Source organism: Bidens hawaiensis, unplaced genomic scaffold (assembly GCF_021521415.1).
Source record: "Bidens hawaiensis isolate Kalapana, Puna unplaced genomic scaffold, B.hawaiensis_p1.1 tig00016746_1, whole genome shotgun sequence".
Classification (NCBI taxonomy): domain Eukaryota; kingdom Viridiplantae; phylum Streptophyta; class Magnoliopsida; order Asterales; family Asteraceae; genus Bidens; species Bidens hawaiensis.
Genome location: NW_027492536.1, coordinates 273,398 through 296,895, shown reverse-complemented (window position 1 = coordinate 296,895; position 23,498 = coordinate 273,398). Strand labels below are relative to the sequence as shown.

Sequence of the window (23,498 nt, the reverse complement as noted above, 5' to 3'; positions counted from 1 at the left end):
TCCGATTGAATTTCGAATCGATCTTGTGCCCGGCGTGATGCCTGTGGCCAAGGCTCCTTACCGTTTAGCCCCGTCAGAAATGCAAGAATTATCGAACCAACTCGAAGAACTTTCCAATAAAGGTTTCATTCATCCTAGCTCTTCTCCTTGGGGCGCTCCTGTTCTCTTCGTGAAAAAGAAGGATGGTTCGTTTCATATGTGCATCGATTATAGGGAACTTAACAAACTCACCATTAAAAATCGTTATCCCTTGCCACGAATCGACGACCTATTCGACCAACTTCAAGACGCAACTTGCTTCTCCAAAATCGATCTTCGATCAGGTTATCATCAATTGCGTGTTCGCGAAGAAGACATTCCAAAAACCGCTTTCCGTACTCGATATGGACATTTCGAATTTTTGGTTATGCCCTTCGGGTTAACAAATGCACCTGCGGTGTTTATGGACCTCATGAACCGCGTTTGCAAACCATTCCTCGATAAATTCGTTATTGTCTTTATTGATGACATTCTCATCTTTTCCAAATCCAAAGCCGAACATGAGCATCATTTGCGTTCCATTCTCGAACTTCTTAGAAACGAACGACTTTATGCCAAGTTCTCCAAATGCGAATTTTGGCTGGAGCAAGTTCAATTTTTGGGACATATCGTAAACAACAAAGGTATTCATGTTGATCCCGCTAAAATTGAGGCCGTTAAGGATTGGAAAACTTCAACGACTCCCACGGAAATTCGATCCTTCCTCGGTTTAGCCGGATATTATCTACGTTTCATTCGAAACTTTTCCAAGATCTCTTTGCCTCTTACCTCCCTCACTCATAAAGGAAAACAATTTGATTGGGGTTCGAAGCAAGAAAAAGCCTTTTGTACTCTCAAGGACATGCTTTGCAATGCTCCCATTTTAACCCTTCCCGATAGAAACGACGATTTCGTGATATTTTGTGATGCCTCTCATCAAGGTCTTGGTTGTGTCCTCATGCAACGAGGTCAAGTCATCGCTTATGCATCAAGGCAACTTAAGGTCAACGAGAAGAACTACACGACTCATGATCTCGAACTTGGTGCCGTTGTTTTCGCTCTCAAAATCTGGAGACATTACCTTTATGGTACGAAATGTGTGATTTTTACCGATCATAAAAGCCTTCAACACATTTTTGACCAAAAAGATCTCAATATAAGACAACGACGATGGGCCGAATTACTTAGTGATTACGATTGTGAAATTCGTTACCATCCCGGTGAAGCGAATGTTGTCGCCGACGCCCTAAGTCGAAAGGTTAATGTTAAATCCGTTCTGCTTCTAAGCGTTGTCATTCAAACCGAACTTCAAATTCGAATCTTCCAAGCTCAACGTACCTCCGTTGAAGTAGGTAACATGTATGACGAAATGTCATGTGGAGCCGAACTTCAACTCGAAACCAAACCCGATGGTCTTTTTTACTTTCTCAATCGTTTGTGGGTTCCAAATCGCGATGACCTTCGTACTTGTATACTCGACGAAGCTCACAATTCGCGGTATTCCGTTCATCCCGGTGCGGATAAGATGTATTTCGATCTTCGTGCTACCTTTTGGTGGCCGGGTATGAAAAAGGACGTAGCGTTATTCGTATCTAAATGTCTTACTTGCTCAAAAGTTAAAGCCGAACATCAAAGACCTTTTGGTCTACTCGAGCAACCACCGATTCCCGTTTGGAAATGGGAAGACATTGCTATGGACTTTATCACTAAATTACCCAACACCCAAAAGGGCAACGATAGCATTTGGGTGATCATCGATCGTTTGACCAAATCTGCTCATTTCATTCCGATCCGCGAGAAGTATTCTGTCGAGCAGCTTGCTCAAATCTATGTTCGAGAAATCGTGTGCCGACACGGTTTACCATTGACTATTATCTCTGACCGTGATGCTCGTTATACCTCTCATTTTTGGCGTTCACTTCAAGAAGTTTTGGGAACACGTCTCGATCTTAGCACCGCTTATCATCCTCAAACGGACGGTCAATCCGAACGTACAATAAAAACTCTCGAGGATATGCTACGAGCATGTGTTCTTGATTTCGGTGGGAATTGGGATTCTCACATTCCGTTCATTGAGTTTTCTTATAACAATAGCTACCATTCGAGCATTGAGATGGCTCCTTTCGAAGCTCTTTACGGTCGTAAATGTCGTTCTCCGATAAGTTGGAACGAAGTCGGTGAAGCTCAAATCACGGGACCCGAAATGGTTCAAGAAGCCACTGACGTTATTGATCGAATCCGTAAGAACCTCCTAGCCGCTAGAAGTCGTCAAAAGAGTTACGCCGACAAACGGAGAAAACCGATCGAATTTAATGTTGGTGATCTTGTCCTCCTAAAAGTATCTCCTTGGAAGGGGGTAGCCCGTTTCGGAAAGAAGGGTAAACTAGCCATATTTTGCCATATCTTGTTTATGGTTATTTTATGGATAATTGATATGTGACATTTTCGATGTTGTGAAATGAAATGAGTTTATTAAATACTGTCACTTTAATTAGTGTCATGTGCTTATGGACAATCGTTACACCTCGGTATGTTCCGCCGCCTTTGGTCGGGGTGTGACACTCATCACTAACATCATTCACCACCGCTTCAACAAACTGCGGTGGCGACTCAACTTTAACATAGGTAATTTCAAAATGAGGTACAAGACTTACCGCGTTAATGTGCACTCTATTACCTTTCTTTGAGCTTGAGCTGGCATGCTGTGGGTTTACTGTGGTATCGCTCGATAGTTGACCCGCGATCTTCTGAAATCTCGTCACCTCTGCTGCGAGCTGACCAATCTGCTTTGACATCGCTTCTGCTGACTTGTCTCTCAACTCGAACTATCTCTGCGTTTCCTTCTGATTATTAGTTACGAGCTTCAACAACGCATCTAACTTTGAATGTTTTGACTCATCTGAATTTCCCGAACTACCCTTCTGCTGGTCCTGATTCTGATTACCTGACGAACTTTCACCCCGGTAACCATCGCTGTTATATCCTCGACTGTTATACTGACTATTCAAACCACCCTGTCGGTAGCTGTTTTGCTGTTGGTTTTGACTGGACTCCTTGAAGTTGTTCGAAGAGATCGTCGATGCGAGGCAAGGGGTAATGATTTTTGACCGTAAGCTTGTTGAGCTCGCGGTAGTCGATACACATACGGAAGGAACCATCTTTCTTCTTGACAAACAAAACAGGTGCGCCCCATGGAGACGAACTAGGGCGGATGAACCCTTTTTCCGAAAGTCCTTGTAGTTGGGTAGACAATTCTTGCATCTCGGAGGGTGCAAGACGGTAAGGAGCCTTCGCAATCAGAGTTGCACCAGGCACGAGATCGATGAACTTAACTTCTTGAATGGGAGGAAGACCAGAAACGTCATTGGGAAACACTTCGAGATAATCACGAACAACCGGAATGTCTTCGATCTTTTGCTCATTCTTTTCAACGACGTGAGTCACGAATGCTACACATTTCTTGCGCAAATAAGTTTGGGCTTGAAAGCAAGTTATGAGGTTAAAGCTCGAAGGAGAGGGCTTTTCACCAATAACACGCAGAGTTTGACCATCGGTAATCGGAATATGAATAATCTTCTCGAAGGAAACGATTTCGTCACGGTGAGAGGAAAACCAATCCATCCCTACTATGATGTCGAAACTTCCCAATTGCATCGGGATGAGGTCGATTGAGAACGTGTGGCCATTAAGATTCATCTTGCAACTTCGAATAACTGAATCGATTGTCACGGATTTACCATTCGCTACTTCAACAATGTACGAGATCTTAAGTTTAGACCGAGGTTTAGCAAGCAAGTCAAATTCAAAAGACACAAAACTCATATCGGCACCGGTATCAAATAAAATGGTTGCAAAGTGGTCGTCTACAAGAAACGTACCATTCACCACATCGCCGTTTTGTTGCGCTTGGTGGGCATTCATCATGAAAGCACGCCCACGGTTATCTTGAGGAGCTTGAACGGCTTGTCTATCTTGAGGAGCAGGTGCTTGAATAGCTAGCGGTGGTGGAGCTTGATTAGCCAACAATTGAAGAACTTGTGGCTGAATCGCTTGGTAGGCTTGGTAAGCTTGGAGCTGAAATTGCAAAGCAGGAGCCAGCCGAAGTGTGTTCACGTTTGCGAGTCATGGACACGCGTTGCGGAACTGGCCAAGCTCGCCACAATTATAGCAAGCTCTCGTTTGGTTGATGGGTTGGACATATGGTACAGGTCGGGGATTCGGTGGAGCATCCCGGGGGGGAGCCGCTATGGTGGTTTCACGACAAGTGGGACTAAGATGCCCGTAACGGTTGCAACGGGTGCACTGTCGGTAAGAGGCATAGGTGGGATGATGACGTTGGCAGGTGCTACAAAACGGGTGAGGTCCGCCATAGGGTTTCTTGAGAGGTGGTGCGGGATTGGCTTGGGGTTGGGGTTGCTGGGTTAGCGCATAGTTCTTGCGCTTCTTGTTGCGGTTTTGGGAGGAGTATGCGGGTTTGGATGATTCGGGTTTGGGTTCAGCAGCAGGTTTATCGACCAGTTTCTTGGATGATTTCAATGTCAAAGTCCCGGCTTTGACATGGTTATCAGTTAATGTAGCGGCCAGATTGATTGCGTCGCCAAGTTCCTTAGGCAAACTACTGAAAACGCTGTCTTGGATCTGTCTCAGTAGTCCCCTAATGTACTTATCGATGGCACCCGAGGTAGGTGTAACAAGATGCGGCACCAACACACTAAGTTCGTTGAAACGAGAGGTGTAAGCAGAGTGCTCACCACCCTCTTGTTTAAGGTTCCAAAACTCAGCCTCCAAATTCATAAGCTCATTTGGAGGGCAAAACTGTTGGGTCATGAGATCCTTCAATTCGTTCCATGCCAAGGCCATGGCAGCTTCAGTACCGCGTTTCGTCTTTTCCTTGACCCACCATGCAAGTGCGCCTTCCTCGAACATACCTGTAGCGAATCGGGTTCGCTTATCAACAGGACATTCAATTTGGTAAAACACGCTTTCCATCTTTTCGTATCAGTGAAGTAGGGCAGTGGCACCTTGAGTTCCATTAAACTTGGTAGGTTTGGCATCAGTAAAGTTCTTGTAGGTTACAATGGGAGCTGAAGGAGGGGGAAGAGGAGGGTTAACGTTAGCCATGATGTTCTGGTGCATCTGGGTCATGATATTGGAGAGGACCGCTGTCAGGTGCTTGGTGATCTGGGAAGTTATCTTGCGGCTAGAGGTTCCAGATGATCGACGCGTAAGGTTGCGGGAAGCCATTCTGCGAACAAAGGTTTCGAAAATCGTGAGACTCGGAATAGTGCATGATATACATAAAGAAAAAAAATCTTTTGTAAAGTTTGTTAAAATATGAAAACCATAAATATAATAAGTGTTGTGAGGAACTTAGAGTTTTCATGAACCACCATGGACTCTTGTGTTCCAACACAACATCTGAATTTCGAAAATAAATCTAACCAAAAGCTGGGTATTCGTGTATCACCACGACTTGACAGACTTTCGGTTAAAACACATTATAAAACATAGAGGGTCGGAGTTACACATTGCATGAATCACCATGACTTGTGTGACATCCTAAGGGATGCAACCATATCCTTATCACAAAGAGGACATGATCACGGTTGAAGACATAAAGTGGTGACTCGTATGGCATAATAAGTTTCATGCCCTTCCCGAACTCTCCAGGTAAGCAACCGGGTCCATCGTCTGATTGGATATATGCACATTGCTTATCCTTAGGTTTCATGAACCTTGGTGTCAAGAGTTCGGGAAACAAGCACGTCCCCCTTCCAGTTACTACATACCCGCCATGACGAATCATCTTTATGCAGAAGAATTATCGGAACATCCAAACGAAACTTGTTTGTAAATCCTTTGAAAATTTTGATTTTTAGGCCTAAGCCTTGGACTTGTGTGTGCTTTTGTGTACATGAGGCGTAAACGAATTATTAAGCAATATAGCAATAATAGTAAGTGCGTTCAAACAATCAAATAAAGGCCCACATAATTTTTTAATCATGCAACCTAAATAATTTAAACAATTAAGCTATAGCTAAACTAGAACACTACGTCTAATGCCCTATCTTATAGCCACGGCTCTGATACCAATCTGTAACACCTCGGCTTAAGCGGAAACGCCCGAATGTGACGTACAGATTGTTCAAACACACGTGACACTATTTGGTGGCAATAATATCATTAATTCATTTAATAAGCCAAGTACACAAGTTCAAATAAGAATACAAGTTGAAATCAAATCATAATAAAAACCAATGTCTCGTTTATTAAATAACCTAGTTATCTAAGTGTCTCAATACTTCAACCTCTAATCACGGTACCTGTAACATATGTATAAAATATGGTCAGCTATAAATATAGCTGGTGAGTTTTCACAGTTTAAATACGTACTTAAAAACCATACAATTCATAGACATGTGATAAACGAGCAAGTAAGTCCTTTCCAGTTGGTACAACCAACGTACTTGGATAATCGCGCAAGTAAGGTCCTTTCCAATTGGTAACAACCAACGTACTTGGATAATGAGGCCCTTTTCCACTCGATACAAATGGATCGGAGTGCAAAGGGGGGCGTATGATCATACTTAATAAGGCTTCCCAATCGTGCAAGTAATATTCGTGCAAGTAATACAAGTAGCACACAAGTCCATATACGAATTGTAGTTTTGTAATAGAAGAAACAATGCTTGAATTTTTATAAGGATACATATGCTACCCCAAAACATTAAAACATTAAAAATGGGTGGTGAAAAACTCACCTTATGAATAAGGTAATAAAAGAGGCTTGTAAGCGTCGAGGAATGCAACAACCGAACACGTCACGAAAGCCAAAGCGTGTGATCAATACCAACTAAAATAGATAAGAACAAGACTCAATCGATAACCTTACGGGATTGTATTTTTATTGGATATTTCATGTTATTATTTTATTATAATTTATTACTAATTCTACGACTCTTTGATTATTGTATTATTATTTATGTTTAACGGTAACTTGTTTATTAATAAGATTTAAGTATTTTAGTGTCGGAAATATGGAGTTTATACCTTCGAAATACTTGAACTATTGTTTATAAGTCGAAAATAAAGTTATTGCTTTAACGAAACGATTTTTAGAAATTTAAAGTTTACGCTACGATTAGTAAACGATTTTTAGTTACGGTTTACGAAAACATGAAACTTGTTTTTTAAGTGTGAAACAGTGAGATATCATTTATAATTAATTTATATAATTTTTATTTAATTTAAAAATGTTTTTATAAATTTATTTTGATTTTTAATTGATTAAAAATGATTAAAAAATGGTTCAAAAATTAATTAAACAAAACGGTTGTGACTCGGGTTCGAACCCGGGTCTCCGTGTTATAAGTTTCATGTGTTACCAGTTGCTCTAGGGGGAAAACATCCAGTTATGCATGGTTTTCATTGTTTATATTTATTAATAATTCCAGTTTAATAATATTAATAATAATCATGTATGCATGCAGCTCAAAAAAAAAAGATATGCGTGACCCGGGTTTCGAACTAGGGTATGTTCTATGTAAATTAGTGAACTAACCAACTGAGCTATGTGTTACATTCATTTTAGTTATGAAATACATATATATATATATATATATATATATATATATATATATATATTAACAGAATTCATCTTCTTCATCTTATAAGAACATAAACCCTAATTTTCCAATTGGGGTTTCTGTTCCATGTTGGTTACAATTAGATTAGGGGTTTTGTTTATTGGTGTAACGATATTAACAAGCATATAACAATTACCTCTTAATGTTTTGTTTTGACCGAAACCCAGTTGCCGGAAAAGAATTTATAAGAATTCCCAATTACAGATTACTCAGTGTATTAGAGGGGGATTGAGAGGAATGAGCGAGTTGGGTATGAGTTTAGGCAGCTATTTATACTAGGTGGAGGTGCGTCTTCGCGTTATTTCGTTGATTTGATTTGCCCGGATTTCCGGTGAAATTTACGGGATTGATTTGGTGGTTATAACGCAATTAAATAGAAAATCATACCTTAATATCGATGATATACGCGTTTTATATAATTTATTGATCTCGAAACACGTCTTAAGGTGGTGGTTCCCACCTCCGGCGCCGGATTCCGGCGGCCGGAGGCCCACTGGGAAAACGGGACACGGTGACGGGAGGGTTGGGGGTTGTTTTAATTATTTAATTATAATTTAAATTAAAGTTACAATTTAGACCATGAAGTTTAATAAACTTATTAAATGAAATTTAAATCTCTTTTTTAAGTTAATAATAGGTTTTTAAAGTTTACACTTTTAACCCAAAACTTTATAATTAGTTTTCGGTTTTGGTTTATTTACGCGTTTAACCTGTACGACTCGCTTCACGTTTAAGGCTCGGGATTTCATAAATAAATTAGACATAGTAATAAATGAACGGGAGTTGAATATTAAATGTCGGGAATACTTTTATTAATGATAATTAATAATGATAATACATCAAAACGACCCGACGAGTCGGGTTAACAAGTACAAATACGTTCGTCGGGTTGGTTCAATAACATACCATTACACGACGATTTCAAATATTTTCTATCCTCGGAAGTCAACCCATCAACGAAACACTTAACCAACTCCCACAACTCAATCTGATGGTGCGGGCACTTTCTAATCATCTTCTTATAACGAGTAAATGCCTCATGAAACAACTCACCCGGTAACTGTGAAAAGTGTCGAATCTCAATCCGGGCTTCGTTTGTTTTCGACTGTGAATAATACTCGTTAAGGAACACCCGCTGCATCTCAGCCCAGCTCTCAATACTGTGCATCGGTAGCGAGTTGAACCAGTGTTTTGCTTTGTCTTTTAGTGAAAATTGGAACAATCGCAACCGAACTTCATCCTGATCATATGTACCATCACCGATAGACCCGCAAATAGCTGAAAAATCTGACAGATATGAATACGGGTCTTTAGATCCCAGTCCGTGAAAATGAGGAACTATGGTGATATAGGATGGACGAGATTTAAATGTAGATTGTCCCTGTACGTGAACCGGTGGGACAATCGGTGAGGCACCATCTGAAATAGCCGATCTGAACCGACTGTTAACACCCTGAACCGGAGGCCTGTAATTCCTTTGTCTGGCCTTCGGTTCCTCAAAACCTCCCCTGTTAACCTGAATCGGCTGTCTGCGTTCCTCCCGAAATCTTCCAATACCACCCCAATCCGGATTTTGTTCCTCCACCTGTTACCTCTCACCCTAACCGGTTCCTCAACCTCATCATCTGCGTTTCTCAGCTCAAACCCGTCATTCCCCGGTTCTTGTTCCTCCTCATTTCCCTCTTCTTCGTCTTCAGTATGGATACTGACATGGTCAAAATCTCTGATAATCTGCTGTCGGTGACGAGGAGTATTGTTCGGGACTGATAGTCCGGGTCTGTTAAGGTTTCGGTTTCGGGATTGTCGGGCTGAATTTTGTGGTTGTGGATCGGTGTTTATTGGTGGTGGTAGGTCATTATTTGGTGGGTTTGGTTCGGGTTGGAAAACATTAATTTCGGGTGGTGGGTCTTGGTTTTGATTTTGGTTCTGCTGAGCTAAACGTTCAATCTCTGGCTCGTAAATCAGTGGGGACCTTCTCCTTGAATGGCGGGTGTGCATAAACCTGCTACCTGCAAAAATAACACACCCCGCGTAAAATGGGAAAATAAAACTAAACTAAAATTAAAAACAAAAACTAAATTAAAATAAATTAAACTGAGAAATCAATTAACACAAAACACTAAGTGCACTAACTCCTCGGCAACGGCGCCATTTTGATGCTAGACTGTCGCTATCTAGTAAAAAACAAGTAAATCAGTGTCCTAATCACCTTAAGCTAGTTAGGGTAAGTAGGGTGTCGAACCACGAGGAGTATGTGGTCAGTGTGCAGTGAAATCGATTCCTAACATTATGAAGTGAATTCTATCAAAGTGCTGATCACACTAGCAAACAATTTAATTGTATAAGAAACGAACAAGTACTCAAGATTGAGTCAATCAAATAAAGCAAATCACACCCGGGAATCCAAAGAGGCAATCAAACAGCAATCTCATGCAACTTAACAGATTAACTATCTTGTGTCAACTACAGACTGACTAACCGGTTAAACCTTAGGCATCCACGATCACTAACACACGTCACTGGTTATCAAATGGTCCCTGCCAGTGTGACTCAACTAAAGGCAAACGTATGCTTTATTGCAATTAACAGGTCAAACAACCCTATGAGCAATTATTATAGCAATCGACAAACTAATCGTTCTGATCGAAATAAACCTAAACCGACTGATTGTACGAACATACTAAAAATCAATACTCATAGATTAACATCAAAACAATTACAATTAGTTGTTCTAGTACATGAGAAATAAACTGAAAGATTACAAACTATACATCCCGGGTATGAATCGAAGGAACTAGCCACGCATCGGCATCTCTCGGGCCTCGGTTATGATCTGGTAGGCCATGCATGATGCTTAGAGATGATTGGAAGTGATGGGGGCTCTCTCTTCTGCTCTGAAAATCGCCTGGAAGGTGAAGAATGGCGTTTAGGGTTGTCAAAACGTAATATAAAACAAAACCCTAACTTTCACGATTCTGGGGACCATCGCGTAGCGCGATGGTCCTCTCTCCTGGTCCATCGCGCTACGCGATGGACCAAAGTCAACCCAGTCATTTCCCACCTTCAACACCCATCGCGCTACGCGATGGGTCACTTCAATCAGCAAGTTCACATGATTGCCTCGGTAAGCATGCTAGACATCCCGGGTCTTCATTCCATGCTCGTACAGGTCCAAATTAAGCGTGTTAAGTACCTGTGACCTGAAACACAATAAACATGTATGAAGTACCATAGTTCCTAAACTAAACGAGTAAAACAAGTAAATTAAGACACATAAATATGTACAAATAAACCGAACATCAATATGATAGAATAAGGACATGTGGAGAGAATTATCTTACTTTAATATATTAGTAAGATTTTAATTTAGTGGATTAAAAATAATTGTGAATATGTGGAAATTATTGATATGGAAATGTGATTACATAGAATCCTATGTGGATATGCTAGAATAAGGACATGTGGAGAGAATCATCTTATTTTAATATATTAGTAAGATTCAGACGGTAATATTCAACGTTATGTAATATTTAATTATATATTTTTTAATCAAATTTAATATCTTTCTAATTATGAAATATTCGTTTACGTATACAAGTTATAACTATTTACATAATGTAACGATCAATTTTGTTATTTCTAATGTAACAGTTCCCGAACTATGTAAACTAAGTTCTAAATAATAATAAAAGAAAAGGTCGGTTGAAAGCAACATGCAACCCTGTTTCTGCCTTTCTAATTTTTGTGGCGTGTGCCCACTAGATTAGACGAACCAACATCGATTGAAGTGGGTTAGTCGTTCTTCAAGCATGAAACTTGAAATTATATGCATTTTTTTGTGAAATATGATGGTGAAATTATGTTTGTTGATGTGAAATTTGTATTTAACTTGATTAAATTAGATGGTTTTGTTTAGTGAAACTTGAAATTTTAGTTAGTTTACTTGTTATCCTATTAATTATAGTTGTCTCTTTTTTTAAAAAAAAAAAAACTTTAAGGTTTATGGAACAATTTTTGAAAATAAAATCAACTAATTTTACAAAAGTTATTGAAGATGTAATATACCATTTTCAAAACATGAAACCCATATGAAACAACTATAAAATGTATTTTTTTTTTAATTTTAAAAGACATTATACTTTTATTGTGTGTTATTCCAATGACGATGTACTTTTATTATGATATTGTCTTTTATTATGTGACCTGACTAGAAATTCTTAGGATCAAGTTGTTAGAAATCCAAGCATGGAGAAATGCTAACACCATAGAAAAAAAAAATCCTAACTCCGTCATGAAGCAAATAACAAATTTTTTTTTCATAAGCTCAGGGTTTCTATCATTCCTAATTCCCTATAATATATTTATCTAACACCTTTAAGAGCATTCACAATAAGCTCATTTTTACCATATGTTTTTGCATGCCAAGTTCGCACATGTCCAACCAATTATCATATTTTTCTCTCTTGCCCCACTTACAAACTGTCAAACTCTTAAAAGTTAAAATATAATTTCTCTCACAATTATTTTCTCTCCTACTCGTACTCACAAAGTTGTTTTTTTGGTGTTTTTGTTGAAGAACCAATATCCCCTCTCTCCTTCTCATCACACCCTCTCTTATCCACATCTCTCTCTCTCTCTCAAATACCACTAAAAACATCTCTCTCTCTCTCTCTCTCAAAACACCACTAAAAACATCTATTGTGGATGGTCTAAGTAGGGGTGTTCAGCGATCGGTTTAAAACCGTGAAACCGCCCAAGCCGGTCATCGGTTTGGCTTCGTTGTCGGTTTTTTTTTATATTCGGTCGGTCGGCTTCAAAATTTTCAAACTGTAATGAACGGTTTGGCTTGCGTTTTTTTATTGAAAACTGGCCGTAAAAAACCGGACCGGACCATAGGATTTATTTATATATAAATTTTATTTTTTTATATTAGATTTATATAATTATTTATAATATATCATATGTTTTAAAAATTGGGCTTCTTGTTTTAGCCCACTATAAGAGCTAGTGTGTTATTTAGCCAAAGTTTACTAAAAGTCTAGTATCCTGTCATGCTCTAGGCTTAAATTCTGGACAGTATGATTAATTATGGGGAACTTGCATTTTGGTTATTTTATTTTTGGACAACTTGAAATCTGAACTTGTGAATTAGAGTTTAAGTTTTTGACAACGGCATATTAAAGTCTAAACCGTGAAATCGGCCGGAGCCAAACCGTTAGTAACGGTTCGGTTCGATTTGGTTTTTATTTTAAACGGTTTGGCTTCGGTTTTTGATTAGCAAAAACCGTACTAACGGTTTGGCTTACGGTTTGACCCAAAAACCACCAAAACCGGACCGTAAACACCCTTAGGTCTAAGTGTTACAATAACTAGAGTCCGTACTTGTGTCCTTTCGAAATAGGGAGAGGTGCACTTTACTAAATTAAGGTGATTATAGTAACTTTACAATAGGGCTTCTTATAACACATTAACACGTGAGTTGAGCAACCAACTTTAGATCGGCTTTGAATAAAATGAGTCAGCCATGCTTAGATTAATTTATTTTCAAAGGGTTGAAAATTGAGCTCAAGCCAATTACTCGGTTAAATTTGAGCTCAACTTTCGTGAAAATAATGTTAAAAGTGGGGAAGGTTAATCAGACATCATGTGGTGGCGTTGATAGCTGAAAGACAAGAGTACATGCATCAATTGTCCGATGGTTGAGTGCTATGTGCCTTATGTCCAAGGCTTGATGCAAAACTTCTATCGAGTCGGGGGCGGTCTCACCAGAAACAATCTCTCTATTCCTACGGGGTAAAGGTAAGGTAGTCTACATCTTAGCCTTCTCAAACCCTACCATAGGTTTGCTATTGGTGGGATATACCGAGTATGATGATGATGACTATTTTAATATTTTAATTAAAAAAGCTATACTAAAATCAATATTTAAAACTAGTAATAGCCTAATATGATGGTCTAATAGACATTAAGCAAAAGTAATAGGTTTATGAGCCCAAACGAGTAAAACAAGTGAGTTTACCTTGGCATGGCTCATTTATAAATCGATTAAACTCGGTTAGGCCTCCATCATAAATGCTTCAACTTTTAGCGAGTTTTGGTGCACGAAATTTGAACGAGTGACGAGTTTTTTTTAATAACATTAAGGTAATCCCATTCACTTCTCTATATTGCTACAACCAACATTGAATATGTTGCAGATAATGGTCTCAAATCTGGAGTTAGCGGTTTTGTAAACAACTAACGTAGAAGCAAGTATAAAATTATTTAAACCATTTATGTCACAAACACATTTGTTTTCTTTTCTCCTTAAGTTATGGATTCTAATCATGAAAATAAATTATATGTGCATATTCATATGCTTTCTATACATAAGAATAATGATAAATCTAAAAACAAACAAGACACAAATTCCAAATGTTGATCTACAATCTAGAATTTAATACCATCAATAAAGGATTATGCTAGGATAAGAATATAACAAATGCATATATGCCTTGTTAACTTTTTCTTTATTGGATACTGAGTAAATGATGCCCGGGCACCTTGTAATTAACTCACTACTCACTTGTTAATGTATGTACCAGTCTAAAAAAAACACCGAGTAGTTATTAAATAAAAAAAATAATAAATAAAACCATTTAAGCATAATTTATAACTTAATAACTTATAATCCTAAAATTCTCTGTTTATGCTAATAGAATTTGTATACTACTTATGGGATGCTTTAGATTGTGCACAAGGTGCTTGATGAAATGCATGTGAAAGAAAGATGTGTTGGAATTATGGACCGGTTCGGGTAAGTCAATACGGTCAACTGGATTATGACCCGTGAGAGTTACACCGTGAGGTAAAGAGCCATTGACCCGCTTAAGTTAGTTAACCGGGTTAGACACTTTAACGAGATGAAATTATATGGAGCGGGCTTTGGAGCAAGAAGTGGACTTGTTGGCCCATTGGGTTTATAACTAACTAAGTTAGTTAAACCTAATTATAGGTTATATAAACACATGATGTTATGGACATAACCTTAACCCTAAGCCAATTAACAAGTCCTTAATCCTCTCTTGCACCACCCAGCCGCCGTCCGCCTGCCTTCCGCCGCTGCACAGCCCGCCACTGCCCCACGGCCGCTATCCACCGCCGCTGCCAGCCGTTCCCGCTGCCTGCCGCTGCTGTCTGCCTCCGCTCTGACTGCCGCAGCGCCTGTCTATTGCCGTACACCACCACCGCTGCCGGGTTGCCGTCGTGCACCGCACCGTTGGTCGTTGGATCTCGTTTTGTCACCTAGCACGGTTCGTTAGCCTTCGGTATCTCAACCGGTTAATTATTAACCGAGATAAACTTAAATATATTGTTAGTTTATATTTAATGTTTTGACTCGTACTCGTATTGTTTGTAACCGGATCCTGTCGGGTTTGGTTTTCGGTGCTGATTAATTATATATATATATATATATATATATATATATATATATATATATATATATATATATATATATATATTCTGCTGCGTATAGTTATTAATTAATGTGATTAATTATTATTTGTCACGTTTATTGAACCGGATTTAATAAACAAAATTTTAACTGATCATCACGGAAACCCAACAAGATGGTCTCCTATTCTATAACCCTTTGCACCTCTAAATATTATTGGTACTTCCATCTTTTCAGTTTGCTCAATGTTTTAGTTTTTTGGTATGAATAAAACCAAGCATAATGATCATCAACCAAATAACTTTTCATCCAACTACATCTGTGTTTGTACGATCATTATCATCGGTTGGCCATTTCACGGTTTCCAAGAGCCGTTCGCGCATCAACTCCAAGTTCTGATCCGAAAGATCTTCGTACATTTTAGCATGGTCCAGTTCCTAACAAAGAAAACAACACCCACAAATAAAATTTGGTAATTTATTAAGGTCTTAAGAAAAACATGCAAAATCTAAAGCACAAATGTTTTTGATTTAATACCTTTACCCATTTTGCAAAGAGGTGAAGGCGTGTCACCATTACTCTTTCCGCAAGTTCATGATTCTCCTATCAAAACAAGACACGGATAAAAATAAAATACGTGTTGGGTTGGGTTGACACGCAAACATTTTTTCCATGCTTCCAACCTTTCTACCAAACAATATATTATTATAAAAAAATACCAAGTATTTCAACATGCTCAAATCATTAATCATTTAATATGTTTTGTTAAATCATTTGTCATGCTTTAATGTCATCAAGATTTTACTATTTGACGTGTATGAGCTCAGACATAACTTAAATCGACTCATTAGTAAGTATTTTGCTGAAATTGACATTTTGAGAGTTTTGTGTACCTTTTGGAGAAGATGAAGGAATCGTTTTCCATTGGTGGGCTTGTTTGTTCTCACATAACTAAATATTAAAAGCATAAAAATGGTGTTAAAAAGTAGAAATGGAAAAACCACATGGTGCTGCAAAGAATAGGGGCCCAAAAACGTGATATACTTACTCGTAGAACCATCGATATTGTGTTGGATTCATCTCATAAAGTTGGCTCATAAGAGTCCTTACTGCCGTGAGTGTAAAGAGATTAAAGATTTGCTGCAAGAAACACACAATTTGATCATGAGATTCATTAAACTAAGGAAAGGGAAATAAATAATTAAACAAGTCGAGCTCATCTAAACTTGAGCTCAGCATATTTCTAGCAATAAACCTAAGGTCTTGTATCAGTTCGTGAGTTATATTTACAAACTTGAGCTTGGTTCGGTTATTATTTATTTAACTATTTTAATTAAAAATTATAATATATATTTATTTTAGATATATGAAATGACATTATTTAGTAAATATTTCTATTATGATTACATATAATAGTATTTATTTTATTAAATAACTTATATTTGTAATAGGCTCGTGAGCCTAGTTAAGCTTGCGTTTCAGTTTACTTACTAAATGAGCTCTAATTTGACTAGAGTTCATCTAAGAACGGGTCGTTTCAGGCTTTTAACAAGCCGATTTCTAGTAATTCACCGGCATACTAGAATAAATACCAAAACCCTCAACCAGTCAAAGTATTTACATGCTTATATACATATGCAACCATAGTTAATAAATAATTAAAAATACAATAATTAAGCAAATATGATCAACACATTCTTACTCCTTTAACATCATCAAAACCTTCATCCTCATACTGTCCACCAAGATTATTAACAATCACCAAACCTTTAACCCTTTTCTGCTTCTTGGAAGCCATTGCTTTTGCTGGAAACCTGGAACCCATGAAAGAAGAACTCATCTTTTTACTGACCGGTTTTCGTCGCAAATTCAAATCGCCATTACTCGTCTGATCGACACGAGTTGATGCTAGTGCAACAAGACACACACATGGAGAAGTATGTGAATCCACCATTGGCGAATTCAGAAAACATATACCCCTCACCATGTTTCAAAGTTCAAAACACACCGACAAAGATTATATAAGCGCTGAAAACCGGTTTTACGTATGATTTGTTAAGAACTTTTTGCCCAATTTTGAATGAAATAAGAAAACATGAAATACCCAAATGAATATGAATGATAATTTTGGTGGGTGTGAAAAAAATTTAGAAATTGATAGGTTGAAATGGAAGTTTCATGTGTAAAAGAAAGGTGTAAGGTGATGTGTTTTGATGGGCAAGAAATAGTGACCAGAAATAATGTTTAAAACTTGAGGCACAAAATGGTCCAACCAATATATGTATTTTCATTAGAAATACTGGTTTCATTATTTATTGTGTTCACTTCTTCCTGATCGAGTTGTAAGTGTTGTAATGGTTTGTGGTAATGAAAGTTCGTTCAATTGATAAAAGAAAATGGAGTGGCGACTACCCGTATTTAGCTATTTAGGTCGGATAGTTTACGACTTCTTTATGTTAGGTGTGTTTACGGTACAGTTCAATGAGTTTTGACGGCATTTAGGTGTTGAACCGGTAATTAAGTACGGATTTTGGAAAATCAAACTGAACTAGCCAGATTGGTTGGGTCGGCGTGACCGACCAAAATGATTGGCGGTTTGAGCCGATTTTATCTTTCTAATATTTATTTATTGTTTTCTTATAATTTCAGCCAGCCAACCATGTAAGTATTGCTGGTATACAATAAAACCCAACAGCCAACATAATAACGAAAACGTGTGTATTAGTGTGTACATACATTTATCAAAATCGAACATCTTTCACTATTTTTCTCGCTTGCATACTTTCATGGCTATATGTAATATAATTAAAATTAATACTAATGAAATGATCCGTCACTATAATCTATATTCAACAGTCGTCTAGGATAAAACTGCAATCGTATATCATAGACATGCATCAAGTAAGCAACTATTGCGGATAGTTTGCTCAAGGCTATTTCTGTGGTTGTTAATTTATTTTTTGGGGGGGAAGGTGCCCTAGTGTGTTAGCAGAGTTTGTTGCGTCTGCCCCCCTTACGCCATTGCTTAAACTGGACAATGGGATTAGACCTATTGCTGTAGGGGCCATTTGGAGGAGATTGGTCTCTAAGGTGGCTATGAGGGGTGTCGGGAAGGAGATTGCTAAATACATCTGTGACTTTCAATTTGGGGTGGGAGTCCCTAGTAGGGCAGAGGCCGTGCTTCATAGCGCGAACAGGTTTTTAAATCAGTTTCACTCGGATGGGTCATTGGCTATGCTTACCGTTGATTTCTCTAAAGCCTTCAACTTAGTCGATAGGACAGCCCTTCTACATGAGGTACATAGTCGATGTCCTTCTATTTCCTTATGGGTAGATTTTTTATATGGGCAATCGGCTATGTTATATGTGGGGGATGCTTACATTAGGTCCACCACTGGGGTTCAGCAGGGGGACCCTCTTGGGCCTCTTCTCTTTGCCTTAGTTTTGCATCCACTTGTTCGCCGAATCAGAGATCGTTGCAAGCTTCTTTTCCATGCTTGGTACTTGGATGATGGTACGATTATCGGGGACACTAAAGAGGTGGCTAATGCATTAGATATTATCAGGGCCGAGGGCTTCGGTTGGGTCTTGAATTAAACGTTAAGAAAACAAAATTATTTTGGCCAACGTGCAATGGAGAAAAGGTGCGGGAGGGGTTGTTCCCTTGCGGGATTGGAAGGCCAGTGCTTGGTGTGAAACTCCTTGGTGGCGTTGTAAGTCGGGATGCGGGGTTTATCAGTAGTTTGGCTGTGAAAAGGGCATCTAGTGCTGTGGAATTGATGAGTTATCTCCCAAGGCTTCGAGACCCTCAATGCGAGCTTCTTTTGCTTCGCTCATGTATGGGGGTCGCAAAGCTACTGTTTGGCTTAAGAATGTGCCAACCTATGTACGTGGAGGAAGCTGTTTCTATTTTTGATAATGGCCTTCGAGGAGCGATTGAGGACATCGTGGTTTGTCGAGGGCCATTCTTCGGGGATTTTCAATGGACGTTGGCATCACTTCCGACCCATTTTAGGGGGTTGGGTTTATGTTCGGCCAGGGATGTATCTACATATGCTTTTGTGGCTTTGAGAGCACAATCATGGAGTTTGCAGGACCACATTCTTCGGGAAGTGGTATTGATGGGTTGGACACTGATTACGGGTGTGCAATGGATCGTTTACGTACTTCACTTCCTGATTTTGATCTTAGCGAGTTCTCTAATAAGGACACCGCCCCCCCCCCCCCTAAAGCCCAACATGCTTTGGCGAGTGCCTTATTTAGTGGAATCGTCCAGAGTTTAAAAGCGAAGTTTGATCTATCTCCTCACCAAAAAGCGGTGTTTAAATGCCTTTGAGCTCCTCGGGCTCAGGATTTTCTAACGGTCATCCCTATTGAAGGATTAAGCCAACACATGTCGGGGTTGGAGTACCGGGCTATCCTTAAGTACCGGTTAATGATCCCTATGTTTCCGATTGATGAGCCTTGCCCAGTTTGCCGTAAAGTCTGTTTGGATTCCTTTGGAGACCATGCGGTGCATTGCAAAGTTTTACCCGGTTTTAAATATAGGCATGATTTGGTTAGGGATATTGTTCTGTGCGATGTTCTTAAACGGGCAGGGATTTCTGCTAAAAATGAGGCCCCGGTTAACTTTCTTACAGATTCGCTCGAAGGGAGGTCCACGTTACGACCAGCTGATATTCTTGGGTTTGGGTGGGCAGGGGGGAAACACGCTTGTGTGGACCTTACAGGAGTGTCTCCTCTTGTCGGACTCAGGGACCATGGATTTGTTTTGGGTCAGGCTGTGTTGAAGGCCGAATCGGGCAAATTTGCAAAACACGAGAAAGCCTGTTTAGAAAATCAACATGTGTTTCTCCCTTTTGCTTTTAATACATTTGGGTTTCTGGTCCCGGAGGCCGTGAATTTTCTAAACAGAGTTCAGCGTGTCGTTCATGGTACTTTGTCGTCTCCTACGACCCAACGCTTTGTTTTTAGTAGAATTGGTTTTGCTATTCAAAAGGGGATTGCGGCGCAGCTTGTTGCCTGTTTGCCTGCCACTTTATTGTAATCGTTTTGATTTTAATGATAAATGGACACTTTTAATATAAAAATTGTTTGTTTTTAGTTTTTTTAATAATATATCCAAACCATCGTCAACCTAAACCATAATCTTTTTCTTTTTACTTCTTCATCTCTTCATTCTTTTACAAAATCAATATGAATTCAGGTAACCCAATCTCTCATTTAATGGGACGTGCTCGTGTATTCAAAACAAGTTGAGATCTTAACATAATATGACGAAAGAAAACAATGATTAGCAAATGATTGTAAACATGGTTAGTTAAAACCCATCCATAACACATGTTTGATTAGTTAATGTCCCGCTGCCTAAGGGGCAGTGATATGACATGTCAAAATGTTATAAAGAAAATGAATTTCAATTCAATATTTTGTTGAGTGTTTTGTATTCTTATTAGTTTTGTTTGTAGGTTTAATGAGATACTGCTGTATAAACGAGTTGGGAGATTGGGCTAATTTGGACTTGTAGCTGGGCTTAAGGAAGCTGTTGGGCTTAAGGAAGGAAGCAGCTATTGGGCTTTTTCTGGATTCTTTCAAGTCTCATGGCCTACTATAACTCAAACCGGGTTTGTTTATTATCCTGGTTTAGTCTGTTACATGGGCTGATATAAAACTTAACGAGTTGTACACAATCTATAGTCTCTCTCTCTCTCTCGTTTCCACCCTGTTAGGGTTTGTTTTTGTTGGTCGTATCGAGTGCATTTTGTAATTAGATCATCTTGATCTAAATTTGTTCTTGGTTCTTTTTCATATTGAATCTTCTTTCTGTGTAATCGATTAAAGAATCTGTGTTATGGTGTTTGGAGTTTTTGTTGAACTAAAGAAGATATTAGTTTTGTGACATGACAGTACTTTATATTAACTAGCAGTGCTCCATAACACATGGACTTATGAAGCAATTGAAGATAGATATAAATTATTAGAGCATTCATAACCAAACCATCAAATTATGTGAGTGGTGTTTTTATAATTTAGAGAGTGGTTTAAGGTGTTGCGAGTAGATGAGAGAGAAATGCAATGATTTTTCTTTATATTTGAAAAGCTACTGTTTACCCTCTATAATTTTTTAACATTTGTTGAAAGTTGTTGTGACTGAAAGAGAGATAAATAATAATGATAAATGTATAAAAAGTATTATTTATTGAAAATGGGAGAGAAAATATATTATTTTTATAGTGTAATTTTGGATTTAGAGATGGCGGATAAGATGAGAATGTTCTAAACAATCAAAATAATGGAACAAAAACAATCAAAAGATAAACAAATTGAAAAAAAAAAGAGAGTAACAATCAATCAATTGTCAATAGCAAACAAAAATATACACATTAAAAGAAAAGTGAAAAGAAATATACGATTTGTTGGTTTCAACTAATACTACATGTTTAATGTTTTAATTGCACATAAGGGGCACTTACACAATCACTTTGCCTTAATGACAAACTATCTAGAAATCCTAATCCAATCTGCTAATGTATTGAGATTAAACATAACACTTCTTATTTCATCTTCCATTCTTTCTAATTGCATTTAACTCAAAGCCCTTATCGGTTAATAAGCAACGAGAAATATGGCTAAAAGAAAGCATCATATCATAAAGCGGCAGAAGCAACAAAAATCTATTTCTTTAATTAGTGATGGGTGTGTTAAGCGCTTCATAATGGTTGAACTCTGAATTAGAGCAAAACCCAAAACTCAAGAACAAAGAAAAGCCGAGGACATAAGGCAAATGGGGAGAAGAACATGCACATGATTACGTGGCAAGAAAAACACGCATAAAAGAGTTGTATACAATGCAAGCCAACTTGTAAGTGTAGTACCGTAGAATTATGTGAGTGACACAGCCTTTATGCTAACCGGCATGCAGCAGGGTTAGAGGGCATTAACAAATCCATTAAAGAGATGTAATGGATGAGAGATTGGTTTGTAGTCCGGTGTCCGGTGAACAACAATTGGCAAGTTATTGTAACAATATTTATTAGAGGTGTCGTGATCACCAAGATCCATCACTAATCATGATTGGTTTCATAGTAAATGTTTTTATTTATCCGTAGTATGACCAATGTTGTAAAAGTAGGTTTACTAGGCCGAGTATTCCCCGAGTAGTCGCTACAAGGTACGTCGCCGAGGGAGTTTCTTTAACTCTGCCTAATTACTAAGAATCGATCAAAGATGGTCAACCATTGCCAGAATCATATTTAGTCGGTTGACTTCAGCCGATTTTAACTTAAAAAATAATGTGTAATTCTTATTTCTATAATATTAAAGAGCAAATATCATTTTTTTAAAATTAATGATTAGAAATTCTTAGAATAATTTATTGTGTATTTCTTCTATTTATATTGATATTCACACATTTTGTTATAAATATTAGTAAAATAATGATATTTGACATACATATAATATCAAAAAATTAATTTTCTCTATATTTACCATGTCTGAGTACTCTCCGAGTATTACCCGAGTACTCCGAGTACACCCAACTCTCCAGTCGATCATCTAGGGTCCGTCTAACGACTTTTACAACTTTGAGCATCACTAGGGTTGTGTGTGTATAAACAAATGTGGATGAATTTTGGGTAATTTCTAAAGAATTTGAAAACTCAACCTAGATGCACATATAATCAATCAAGCATTCAAGTTTAAACAATTATTGTGAGTAAAAAACTATTGTCAAAATTTTAGAAAATGGGTCGGAAATGCTCACTTGTTTTCTCGCTCGATTGTAAACGAACCCTCCGCTGGGTTTGGTTTGTAAACGAGCCAAGCAACGTGCAAATTTCTGCTCGATTCGGTTCAGCTCGGCTCGAATATTTTTAATTTATTTTATATATAATTATATATGAACAAATATATAAATATATAGACAACACACAGAAATATAAATTATACAATTCTTTAACACCTTTAAAATTTTCTAAATTCCATCAATTTTATAGTTTATAGTTTTTATTGACAATTAAAAACTATAGAGGTTTATTTTATAGAGGTTTCCAGTTTTGGTTTTTATTGACAATTAAAAAAAAGTTATATTTTGAAAGATCAATTTTATTGATGAAACCAAACTAGAGTAGCAATCTTGCTAGACCAAAAACAATGATTACACACGAATACAAAGACCCTCTAACATTAAAACATTAACAAACGAAAAAGAACACCATCTATCCCAATCCATCTTCATGAGTTTTCCTCTTTTTTTTACCTAAAAAAACTAAATCTCTTTATGTCTTCCTTGATTTATTTATTAATGCAAGTTTGTTATATAAAAAAACTTCATTTTATTGTCTTCCATAACAAGTAGAAAGATAAGTAAAACGAGTATAGCAATAAATAGATATTGTATT

General features: G+C 37.9%; 2 protein-coding genes across 2 annotated transcripts in view; one reads left to right on the top strand and one right to left on the bottom strand.

The window, feature by feature from the left end:
- Nucleotides 1-10,777: 10,777 nt before the first annotated feature.
- Nucleotides 10,778-23,498, top strand: part of LOC143551976 (serine/threonine-protein kinase GRIK2-like) — a 233,707-nt gene continuing 220,986 nt past the window's right edge. Inside the window, exon 1 of the mRNA XM_077042302.1 lies at nt 10,778-10,788. The gene's annotated coding sequence lies outside the window, so the exon portion shown is untranslated. The remainder of the gene's footprint in view (nt 10,789-23,498) is intronic.
- LOC143551968 (chaperonin-like RbcX protein 2, chloroplastic) lies at nt 15,374-17,415 on the bottom strand. The gene is made up of 5 exons (XM_077042297.1): nt 16,802-17,415; nt 16,148-16,239; nt 15,993-16,050; nt 15,637-15,702; nt 15,374-15,536 (listed from the first exon to the last, which is right to left on the bottom strand). The coding sequence occupies exons 1-5, from the start codon at nt 17,084-17,086 to the stop codon at nt 15,405-15,407; spliced, it is 633 nt and encodes a 210-aa protein (XP_076898412.1). The 5' UTR covers nt 17,087-17,415; the 3' UTR covers nt 15,374-15,404.

Coding starts and splice junctions, on each gene's coding strand:
- LOC143551968 (XM_077042297.1), bottom strand. CDS start 17,086: ATGGTGAGGGGTATATGTTTTCTGAATTCGCCAATGGTGGATTCACAT. Junction 16,051..16,147: donor CAATATCGATGGTTCTACGA/GTAAGTATATCA, acceptor TTTAATATTTAG/TTATGTGAGAACAAACAAGC. Junction 15,703..15,992: donor TCCTTCATCTTCTCCAAAAG/GTACACAAAACT, acceptor TTGTTTTGATAG/GAGAATCATGAACTTGCGGA.